Here is a 12,763-nt window from a genome sequence, read left to right on the forward strand (position 1 = left end):
ATCGTAGTCAGGATATAGCCAGAGGTCGGTACACAGAGCAGCAGTGTAGTTGGGAGAAGGTATCGTAGTCAGGATATAGCCAGAGGTCGATACACAGAGCAGCAGTGTAGTTGGGAGAAGAAGGTATCGTAGTCAGGATATAGCCAGAGGTCGGTACACAGAGCAGCAGTATAGTTGGGAGAAGGTATCGTAGTCAGGATATAGCCAGAGGTCGGTACACAGAGCAGCAGTGTAGTTGGGAGAAGGTATCGGAGTCAGGATATAGCCAGAGGTCGGTACACAGCGCAGCAGTATAGTTGGGAGAAGAAGGTATCGTAGTCAGGATAAAGCCAGAGGTCGGTACACAGAGCAGCAGTATAGCTGGGAGAAGGTATCGTAGTCAGGATAAAGCCAGAGGTCGGTACACAGAGCAGCAGTGTAGTTGGGAGAAGGTATCGTAGTCAGGATAAAGCCAGAGGTCGGTACACAGAGCAGCAGTATAGTTGGGAGGATAAGCCAGAATCGTGGTCAGGATATAGCCAGAGGTCGGTACACGGAGCTGCAGTATAGTTGGGAGGATAAGCAGTAATCCGTAGTCAGTATTTACCCAGAGAACGGTACACAGAGCAGCAGTATAGTTGGGAGAAGGTATCGTAGTCAGGATATAGCCAGAGGTCAGCACACAGAGCAGCAGTAGGATCTTGAGGATAAGCATCAGCTGGGAAGAAGCTAGACTAAAGGTAGTCACACTCAGCGACGCTGCAGCGATATAGACAACGAGCCGATCGCTGTTTAGGTCGCTGTAGAGACGTCAAACACAGCAACACCAGAACGATGCAGGAGCGATCCAGTGACGTTAACGGCGACTCACTTATCGTTCTCGCTGGTTGTTAGCTCCAGGTAAAAACATTGCTGGCATCGTTGCTTTTGCTGTCAAACATGACGATACACGCCGACCTGACGACAAAATAAAGTTCTGGACTTCTAGATCTGACCAGCGATGGCACAGCGGGATCCAGATCGCTGCTGCGTGTCAAACACAACGAGATCGCTATCCAGGACGCTGCAACGTCACAGATTGTTGTCGTTCTCGTTGTAAAGTTGCTGAGTGTGAAGGTACCTTTAAGGCTGGAGCACAATAATCTCGCAATGAAGGAAGTGCAGAGCCAGGTTTCAGTAGGGTGATCAATCAGGAGATCACAGGTTGAGCCAATCGGGAACTTGGGGTGGAGACATCGGGCATGACACAGGTACTAGTATCTGATTTAGCAAGGAACTGTCCAGCGAGTTTAATAGCTCAGAAGGAAGACCTGCCACCTGGTGCACAGGAGGCCTTTACCGTATCACAGGAATCATGAAATCAGAGAATTACCAAGAGATTTAAGAGTGAAATGTGCTACCCAGTATTAGGCCAGCGTCACACACAGCGTAAAACAATACGGTCCGTATATTACGGCCGTAATACGCTGAAAAGTCCCCAAAATAGTGGTCCGTAGCTCCTCCGTAGGCAGGGTGTGTCAAGAGTATTTTGCGCATGGCATCCTCCGTATGGCATCCGTACTGCGTGGTTTTCTCGCAGGCTTGCAAATCTGACATACGGCAATACAAGGGATCCATGTGTTAAAAAAAATATATATATCTATATAATATATATATATATATATAATATATATATATATATATATATATATATATATATATATATATATAATGTCATTAGACACATATATGTATATATATTTTAACTTCAAACAGCGCTAGATAGGTTTAAAGCCGGTAATTCAATTACCGGCTTTTTCTTTCTCCTTCCTAAACCCGACATGATTTGAGACATGGTTTACATACAGTAAACCATGTCTTCTCTCCATTTTTTTTGCATATTCCACACTACTGTTAGTAGTGTGTATATGCAAAATTTGGCCGTTCTATCTACTAAATTAAAGGGTTAAATGGCAGAAAAAATTGGCGTGGGCTCCCGCACAATTTTCTCTGCCAGAGTAGTAAAGCCAGTGACTGAGGGCAGATATTAATAGCCTGGAGAGGGTCCATGGTTATTGCCCCCCCCCCCCCGGCTAAAAGCATCTGCCCCCAGCCACCCCAGAAAAGGCACATCTGGAAGATGCGCCTATTCTGGCACTTGGCCACTCTCTTCCCATTCCCGTGTAGCGGTGGGATATGGGGTAATGAAGGGTTAATGCCACCTTGCTATTGTAAGGTGACATTAAGCCAAATTAATAATGGAGAGGCGTCAATTATGACACCTATCCATTATTAATCCAATAGTAGTAAAGGGTTAAAAAAAAACACAAACACATTATTAAAAATTATTTTAATGAAATAAAAACAAAGGTTGTTGTAATATTTTATTGAACGCCCAATCCAATGACTGAAGACCCTCGTTCTGTAACCAAAAAAACATAATAAACCAACAATATCCTTACCTTCCCCAGATCTGTAAAGTCCAACGATGTAAATCCATCTGAAGGGGTTAAAATATTTTGCAGCCACGAGCTTTGCTAGAAAGCTCCCAGGCTCGAGTTCATATGAGGACAACCAGCAGAGGGCGCCTCTTATGATCTCGAGCCTGGGAGCTTTCTAGGAAAGTTCCCACGATCTATGAACAACCAGCAGAGGGCGCCTCACCGCAAATGAAGGTAAATATAGGTCATTGACCTACTTTACCTTCATTCCCCGGGGTTTTGCAGGCAGGAGCAGCGCTGCATTAGCAGAACTCCTTGCTGCAAAATATTTTAACCCCTTCAGATGGATTTACATGGTTGGACTTTACAGATCTGCGGAAGGTAAGGATATTGTTGTTTTTTTTTTTTTTTGGTACAGAACGAGGGTCTTCAGTGATTGGAATGGGCGTTCAATAAAATATTACAACAACCTTTGTTTTTATTTCATTAAAATAATTTTCAATAATATGTGTGTGTATTTTTTAACCCTTTACTACTATTGGATTAATAATGGATAGGTGTCATAATTGACGCCTCTCCATTATTAATTTGGCTTAATGTCACCTTACAATAGCAAGGTGGCATTAACCCTTCATTACCCCATATCCCACCGCTACATGGGAATGAGAAGGGAGTGGCCAAGTGCCAGAATAGGCGCATCTTCCAGATGCCTTTTCTGGGGTGGCTGGGGGCAGATGTTTTTAGCCGGGGGGGGGGGGGGGCAATAACCGTGGACCCTCTCCAGGCTATTAATATCTGCCCTCAGTCACTGGCTTTACTACTCTGGCGGAGAAAATTGTGCGGGAGCCCACACCAATTTTTTCCGCCATTTAACCCTTTAATTTAGTAGATAGAACGGCCAAATTTTGCATATACACACTACTAACATTATTAGTGTGGATTATGCAAAAAAAAAGGGGGAGAAGACATGGTTTACTGTATGTAATCATGTCTCATATCATGTCGAGTTTAGGAAGGAGAAAGCAAAAGCCGGTAATTGAATTACCGGCTTTAAAGCTATCTCGCGCTGGATGAAATATTAATATATATACATGTGTGTGTTTCACTGACATATATATATATATATATACATATATATACCTATTCTATGTGTACACATTTATTCTACCTATTCTACTGGAAGCTGTCAGTGTGATTTTACTGTACACCGTAATGAATTACCGGCTTTTCTCGCTAACACCGCTGCGTATTTCTCGCAAGTCACACTGCTTGTCCGTGTGTAATCCGTATTTTTCAGGCTGCCATAGACTTTCATTGGCGTATTTCTTGCGCAGTACGGTGACAAACGCGGCATGCTGCGATTTTCTACGGCCGTAAAAAGCCGTATAATACGGATCCGTAAAATACGGCAGATAGGAGCAGGGGCATAGAGAATAATTGGGACGTATGTTTTGCGAGTTTTACGGACGTAGTTTCTGCGCTCTTACGTCTGTAAAACTCGCAAGTGTGACGCCGGCCTTAGAAAACTTGGTTTGTGTTGAAGATCATGGGTCTTCCATCAAGACAATGATCCAAAAATACACAATAATGGTTGAAAAAGAAAAAATGGACGGTTTTAAAATGTCCAGCAATGAGTTCTGACCTGGTGAGAACTCACTGAGTGCTGGTGAGCTGAAATCTGCCATTGGGAAAAAGAAGCCTGCAAACATGCAAGAGCCTGAACAAAATACCAGCCGAGAAGTGCAAGAACCTTCTAGAAGGCTACAAGAAACGTCTGGAGGCCGTCATGAATACCAAACGGTGTGCAGCCAAGAATTAATTAGGGGTCTTTATTGATGAACATGCTGTTTATTCTGTTTCTTTGAAATTACAACATGTAAGTCAATGTGAATATTTTTCTGCCCAATGATGTCAGAAGTATTCTAGGAGTGATACCTTTATTGGCGAACCAGAAAATAAAATTTGTTATTGTACATCAACATGTAAGTCAAAAACACTCCGGACCACTAATTACAAAATCCTGAGAATAGAACTTTGGTACATTTCCATTTATTTGTGAACATATTGTACAGTCTATGAAAAAAATGAATGGGTGCCAATAAAGATGAGCGGGACTGTACGGAGTGTCAGCAGCATTTCACCCCCACACTATCTGCACAGGTAGCTCTTTTAAAATCAATTCCAGCAATCCCTTTACATGGCCGGTTTGAGAAATCAGTCTGAATTGATATACAAATGAGGCTAAAGGGCTTTTGGCATATGAAAGCTCTTCCCATGCCTTCCCTCTCCTCAGCTGGCCTCCATGCCCAGCTTTGCTTTTCTCTAGGCTTGAGCCTCCGTGCTGTGAAGGAACTGTCAGTCAAGCTCAAGAAGGCAGCTCTTGGCAGAGATTAGATCTGGAGTGACAGAGGTTTGGGAGGGGCTTCCAGAAACAAATGATTTATGCCTCAATTGCATAAAGATTCAATTGACACGTTCTCAGTAATGGAGGATCTGAACAGCGATGTAAAGGTATGCCTTGGCTTCTCTGTGAAAGAGCTACATGTGCGTATAGTTTGGGGAGTGAAAGTTAGTTACGATTCCCTTTAACATACCTGTTACAAAATGGAGGATATCCAATGTAGAATGGTAGAAAAACCAGTGGAATAATAACTAGAGATCAGGGGAGGACTCCTGCAGAGGCAACAGCTTCTCAGCCAGAGGCCGATACAAGGGAGATTCTGGGATAGTTTTGTATACGTTCTTTATTTCTGAGCTTATCAGATTCCTGTGGTTCCTCTCTGCTACAATAACCTGAGCTCACAGAATGGAAACCATGGACCTGACAAGTTTATACCTAGTATGGAGTCTCCCCCAGATTGGACGGCCCCATCATAGGTTCCTCTACAGGGCTTCTCCCTTGCTGACACTGTATTGGGCTTGGTCATTAGAGGACCCCCAATGTCCTACAATGGACAACCCCAATTCAGCGGCCAGGTTATAACCCACATGATCTTTGGCTCATTTCATCTGCGGATGTTTGAAGCTAGAAATATAGCATTAACCAGTTCTGTGAAGCTCGTGGGTCCACGATAACCTCTCCTACCCCTGATGTGGAGTCTCCTGGTTTCCCTGCGCTAACGGTCACTCAGCGTCTTCCACATCCGCACCAATAATCCACATTATGGTGAATGTCGTCCAGTTTCCCTACCTCCATACTAGCGCTGGGGTCAAAGTCATCGCACTCAGACTCTTCGGAGCTGTTGTGATCCTGTTCAGCCGGTAGAGGTGAGAAAAAGAGAATAATGAATGTAAATACAAACATTTTCTATTAGAGGAAGATGTGTGAATGTGTCGTTCTCGCATCAGAGTGGCTGGAGGAAGTCGCAGCCACCAACAAACATTGACACTTAAACCAAAAAAAGAGGTAGAAAAGACGCAATAGCACTCACCGATCTGTAGCAGTTCAAACGTCCTTTATTAGAACATACAGCAAGAAATCTTCACGGCTTAAGGGAGGGAGTGAGAACAGGAGTGCGACAGGCAAGACGACGTTCTCACTCCCTCCCTTAAGCCGTGAAGATTTCTTGCTGTATGTTCTAATAAAGGACGTTTGAACTGCTACAGATCGGTGAGTGCTATTGCGTCTTTTCTACCTCTTTTTTTGGTTTACATGGACACTTCGTTTCACGCAAGCACCTCCTTTCACCTGATCGGACTACCTATTGTTCTGAAACTTGCCACATCGAGCAGATAATCTCTTGAGAGTTGAGCTGTGCCGCTTACTTTTTTTCTTTTTTGGTTTAAACATTGACACTTAGTTACCAGTGATGAGCGGATATACTCCTTGCTCGGGTTTTCCTAAACACGCTCGGGTGGTCTCCGAGTATTTGTGACTGCTCAGACATTACGTTTTCATCACCTCAGCTGAATGATTTGTAGCTACAAGACAGCTTGAACACATGTGGGGATTCCCTAGCAACCAGGCAACCCCCACATGTACTTATGCTGGCTAGTAGCTGTAAATCATTCAGCTGCCGCGATGAAAACTAAATCTCCGAACACTAACAAATACTCGGAGGACACCCGAGCGTGCTCAGGAAAACCCGAGCAACGAGTACACTCGCTTATCACTGTAAGTTACCAGATTGCTGTTCATATTGCCCAAAATAACAAGCAATCTGATTAGCTGCACCAATGTCACCACTAGCACCTTATATATAGACCCAAAACCTGCAAAAAAAATAAGATAGAAACTTAGTAACATAGTAACATAGTTAGTAAGGCCGAAAAAAGACATTTGTCCATCCAGTTCAGCCTATATTCCATCATAATAAATCCCCAGATCTACGTCCTTCTACAGAACCTAATAATTGTGGTCGGACCTCCAATAATATGATCGCTATCCCGTGCTTGGACCTCCCTATGTCTGACCACTTCCCCCTGTGGTCGGACCTTCCATAATGTGACTGCTCCCTTCTGTGGTTGGACCTCCAATAAAGTGTTGGCTCCCTCCTGTGGTGAGACCTACCATAGTGTGACCGCTCTCTCCTGTGGTCGGACCCCTCATAGTGTGACCGCACCCTCCTGTGACTGCTCCTTCCTGTGGTAGGACATCCCATAGTGTGACAGCTCCCTCCTGTGGTTGGACCTCCAATAAAGTGACTGCTACCCCTTCCCTTGGTTGAACATCCCATAATGTGAAAGCTTTTCCATGTGGTCAGACCTCCCATAGTTTGATCATTACCTTCTGTGGTTGGACCTCCAATAAAGTGTTGGCTCCCTCCTGTGCTCGGACCTCCCTATGTCTGACCTCCCAATGTCTGACCACTTCCCCCTGTGGTTGGACCTCCAAAAAAGTGTTGGCTCCCTCCTGTGCTCGGACCTCCCTATGTCTGACCACTTTCCCCTGTGGTCGGACCTCCCAATGTCTGACCACTTCCTCCTGTGGTCAGACCTCCAATAAAGTGTTGGCTCCCTCCTGTGCTCGGACCTCCCTATGTCTGACCGCTACCCCGTGCTTGGACCTCCCAATATCTGACCACTTACCCCTGTGGTCGGACCTCCAAAAAAAGTGTTGGCTCCCTCCTGTGGTGAGACCTACCATAGTGTGACCACTCTCTCCTGTGGTTGGACCTCTCATACCATGACCGCACCCTCCTCTGACTGCTCCCTCCTGTGATAGGACATCCCATAGTGTGATGGCTCCCTCCTGTGGTTGGATCTCCAATAATGTGACTGCTACCCCTTCCTGTGGTTTGACCTCCCATAATGTGAAAGATTTTCCATGTGGTCTGACCTCCCATAGTGTGACCACTTCCCCCTGTGGTCGAACCTCCAATAAAAGTGTTGGCTCCCTCCTGTGCTAGGACCTCCCTATGTCTGACCACTTTCTCCTGTGGTCGGACCTCCCAATGTCTGACCACTTCCCCCTGTGGTTGGACCTCCAATAAAGTGTTGGCTCCCTCCTGTGGTGAGACCTACCATAGGGTGACCGCTCTCTCCTGTGGTTGGATCTCTCATAGCGTGACCGCACCCTCCTGTGGCTGCTCCCTCTTGTGGTAGGACATCCCATAGTGTGATGGCTCCCTCCTGTGGTTGGATATCCAATAATGTGACTGCTACCCCTCCCCATGGTTGGACCTCCAACCATGCAAGCAGCTTGAATGGTAAACAGATCATTCATTCTCTGAGCTGAACTATCCTGCATGTCTATTGCTCCAGTCCCTGACAGCAAGCAGCTTGAATGGTAAACAGATCATTCATTCTCTGAGCTGAACTATCCTGCATGTCTATTGCTCCAGTCCCTGACAGCAAGCAGCTTGAATGGTATCTGAGTCATTCCATCTTCGGCATTGAATCCTGCATATATCTATATATGTTAGTCATCCTATTATGCATTTTTTGTGTTTATAGATATTTAATCTGACTTTGCATGTCCTTACTCAGCGAGATCACATAACTGTTTCAAAGTGGTCTATGATCCATGTAGACCTGGACATTTGTTTATCTGATCACTACATTTATTGTGTCCTGTTGTCTCAACTGAGTTTGATTGATTGCTAACGAGCTTTAACACAAAAAAAAAAAAAAAAATAGGAAGATCTAAGGGCTAGCCTTCTATAAATGTAGACTTAGCTTGGGGAAGCATTCATGCAGGGGTGCATTCGTGCACTTGTATTCGTGTATTTTTATTCAAAGTACTTTTTTTTCTAAGTACTCGGCAGTTATAACATGGCAGTTAGACAGTGCAGGAGACAGGTAAGACAATCTAAATCTATTCCCTATTCACTTGAAACAACACAAATACTCACCATATTTATTTGCATATTCTATATCCTGGCTGCTGCATTCACTCACATTCACCGCCCTTGCATTAACTCTCTACACTCCATCCATATCGGCCCCTCTGTCCTTGCCTCTCCTATGTATAGCACTCATGCTCTGTTCACATTGCTTAGCAGCGCAGATCCATTCAGTCCCACCATCCAACACAAGAGACGCTCTCACAAATCACTTAACCATCTGCTCACTCTTTCGATCCTCCTCCTCCTAGTTGCTGGAGACATCTCTCCAAACCCCGGCCCCCCATGTTATAGCCAGTCAAACCTCCCAATTGCTACACCCAGAAACCCCTCTAACCTTATTAATATTCCCTGCATGCCTTCTGTCTCTTTGAATTGTGCCCTTTGGAATTCTCGCTCTGTGTGTAATAAACTCTCCTTCATCCATGACTTCTTCCTTTCTAATTCTCTTAATCTCCTGGCTCTTACTGAAACCTGGATCCAGCAGTCAGACACCACCGCTGCTGCTGCTCTTTCATATGGTGCACTACACTTTTCTCATACCCCAAGATCGGACAACAGAGCAGGTGGAGGCGTTGGTCTGCTCCTTTCACCAAAATGTACTTTCCAAGTTATCCCCCAAGTACCCTCACTTGTCTTCCCTTCCTTTGAGGTCCATGTGGTCAGACTCTACGTCCCCTTCTCCATGCGAGTGGTGGTGGTGTATCGTCCTCCCGGCCCCTCTCATCAGTTCCTGGATCACTTTGCCACCTGGCTTCCACACTTTCTTTCCTGTGACACCCCCACCCTTATCATGGGTGATTTCAACATCCCTATTGCCTCTCCCCTCTCCCCATCTGCTTCTCACCTTTTGGCTCTAACCTCCTCTTTCGGCCTCTCGCAGCATACTAACTCGCCAACACATGAAGATGGAAACTCCCTTGACTTGGTCTTCTCCCGGCTTTGCTCAGTGGATGATTTCACAAACTCCCCTCTCCCACTCTCTGACCACCACCTTCTTTCATTCTCTATCAAGAACTGCCATCCCGCTCAGGTCACCCCCACTTTCCACACTTATAGAAACATACAGGCCATTAACACCCAGGAACTTATGAAGAACTTGCAGTCCTCATTGGCCCCAATCTCCTCCATCTCATGTCCTGATTCTGCTCTGAAGCATTACAATGAAACCCTGCAAAGTGCCCTGGATGAAGCTGCTCCTCCTATACATAAAACAACTCGGCACAGACGGCAACAACCGTGGCACACGCTGCAAACACGTTTCCTGCAGCGGTGCTCCAGGTGCGCAGAACGTCTGTGGAGAAAATCTAATCTACCCGAAGATTTCATCCATTATAAGTTCATGCTAAAGACATACAATTCTGCCCTTCACCTCTCCAAACAAACCTACTTCAACACCCTCATCACCTCCCTGTCCAATAACCCTAAACGTCTCTTTGACACGTTCCAGTCCCTACTCAACCCAAGAGCGCAGGCCCCAACCACGGATCTCCGTGCTGACAATCTGGCCAATTACTTCAAAGAAAAAATTGACCATATTCGACAGGAAATCATCTCCCAATCTCTTCATACCATGCACTGTCCTCCCTCCCCCACTGCATCTAGTTCACTCTCTGACTTTGAACCAGTTACAGAAGAAGAAGTAAGCAGGCTCCTTGCATCTTCTCGCCCGACCACTTGCACCAGTGACCCCATTCCGTCACATTTCCTCCAGTCCCTTTCCCCGGCTGTCACCTCTCACCTAACAAAAATATTCAACCTTTCCCTCACTTCCGGTATTTTTCCCTCCTCATTTAAGCATGCCATCATACATCCATTACTTAAAAAACCATCCCTCGACCAAAACTGTGCCGCTAATTATAGACCTGTCTCTAATCTTCCCTTCATCTCTAAACTCCTCGAACGCCTGGTCCACTCCCGTCTTACCCGCTATCTCTCAGATAACTCTCTTCTCGACCCTCTTCAATCTGGTTTCCGCTCTTTACACTCTACTGAAACTGCCCTCACTAAAGTCTCTAATGACCTACTAACAGCTAAATCTAATGGTCACTACTCCATGCTAATTCTCTTGGATCTCTCTGCAGCATTTGATACTGTGGATCATCAGCTCCTCCTCACTATGCTCCGCTCCATCGGCCTCAAGGACACCGTTCTCTCCTGGTTCTCCTCCTATCTCTCTGACCGATCCTTCACTGTATGTTTCGCTGGTTCCTCCTCCTCTCACCTTCCCCTTACTGTTGGGGTTCCTCAAGGATCAGTCCTAGGCCCCCTCCTCTTCTCTTTGTATACTGCCCCTATTGGACAAACAATCAGTAGATTTGGCTTCCAGTACCATCTCTATGCTGACGACACCCAACTATACACTTCTTCTCCTGATCTCACGCCTGCCTTATTAGAAAACACCAGTGATTGTCTTACCGCTGTCTCTAGCATCATGTCCTCCCTCTATCTGAAACTAAACCTGTCAAAAACTGAACTCCTCGTGTTTTCTCCCTCTACTAACCTACCTTTGCCTGACATTGCCATCTCCGTTTGCGGTTCCACCATTACTCCAAAGCAACATGCCCGCTGCCTTGGGGTCATCCTTGATTCTGACCTTTCATTCACCCCCCACATCCGATCACTGGCTCGCTCTTCTTACCTGCATCTCAAAAACATTTCTAGAATTCGCCCTTTTCTTACTTTCGACTCTGCAAAAACTCTTACTGTTTCACTTATTCATTCTCGTCTGGACTATTGTAACTCTCTACTAATCGGCCTCCCTCTTACCAAACTCTCCCCGCTCCAATCTGTCCTGAATGCTGCTGCCAGGATCATATTCCTCACCAACCGTTACACCGATGCCTCTACCTTGTGCCAGTCATTACACTGGTTACCCATCCACTCAAGAATCCAGTACAAAACTACTACCCTCATCCACAAAGCACTCCATGGCTCAGCACCACCCTACATCTCCTCTCTGGTCTCAGTCTACCACCCTACCCGTGCCCTCCGCTCCACTGATGACCTCAGGTTAGCATCCTCAATAATCAGAACCTCCCACTCCCGTCTCCAAGACTTTACACGTGCTGCGCCGATTCTTTGGAATGCACTACCTAGGATAATACGATTAATCCCCAATCCCCACAGTTTTAAGCGTGCCCTAAAAACTCATTTGTTCAGACTGGCCTACCGCCTCAATGCATTAACCTAACGATCCCTGTGTGGCCTATATTAAAAAAAAAAAAAAAATTAATTAACTGGTTCTTGCAGCTTTACATGAACACCCAAGCCTTACACTATGGCTGGTCCGAATAACTATAGCAATTGTTACCATCCACCTCTCGTGTCTCCCCTTTTCCTCATAGTTTGTAAGCTTACGAGCAGGGCCCTCACTCCTCTTGGTATCTGTTTTGAACTGTATTTCTGTTATGCTGTAATGTCTATTGTATGTACAAGTCCCCTCTATAATTTGTAAAGCGCTGCGGAATATGTTGGCGCTATATAAATAAAAATTATTATTATTATTATAATGTGACTGCTAGCCCTCCCCGTGGTTGGACCTCCAATAATGTGACTGCTACCCCTCCCTGTGGTTGGACCTTCCATAACGTGAAAGCTTTTCCATGTGGTTGGACCTCCCATAGTGTGACCATTCCCTTCTGTGGTCAGACCTCCCATAGTGTAACTGTGCTTCTTCTGGGGTTGAGTCTCCCATAGTGTAACTGCTAACCCCTGTGGCCGGACCTCACATAAAGTTCCTCCTGTGGGCAGATCTTCCATAGCATGACCGCACCATCCTGTGGCCAGACCTCTCCATAACAAGACCATTCCCTCCTGTGGTCAGCCCTCCCATAGTGTGACCGCTCCCTCCTGTAGTTGGACCTCCCATAGTGTGCCATGGTCGGACCTCCCATAATGTGATGACTCCTTTTTGTGGATGGACCTTGCATAGTGTGACTACTCCCACTTTGGTCAGACCTCTCATAGCGTGACCGCACCCTACTGTGACGGCTCCCTTCTGTGGTTGGACCTCCCATAATCTGTTGGCCCCCTTCTGGGGTCATACCTCCCATAATATGACAGCTCCCTTTGTGGTCG

General features: G+C 45.8%; 1 protein-coding gene across 5 annotated transcripts in view; it reads right to left on the bottom strand.

Moving 5' to 3' along the window:
- The window catches only part of KALRN (kalirin RhoGEF kinase), a 424,214-nt gene that overhangs the window by 72,061 nt on the left and 339,390 nt on the right, over positions 1-12,763 (bottom strand). For all 5 annotated transcript variants that reach the window (XM_069732606.1, XM_069732607.1, XM_069732608.1 and 2 more), the window contains one exon: positions 5,590-5,649. In XM_069732606.1, coding sequence (XP_069588707.1) covers positions 5,590-5,649 — 60 coding nt within the window. The remainder of the gene's footprint in view (positions 1-5,589; positions 5,650-12,763) is intronic.

This window comes from Ranitomeya imitator, chromosome 7, assembly GCF_032444005.1.
Source record: "Ranitomeya imitator isolate aRanImi1 chromosome 7, aRanImi1.pri, whole genome shotgun sequence".
In the NCBI taxonomy this organism is placed as follows: domain Eukaryota; kingdom Metazoa; phylum Chordata; class Amphibia; order Anura; family Dendrobatidae; genus Ranitomeya; species Ranitomeya imitator.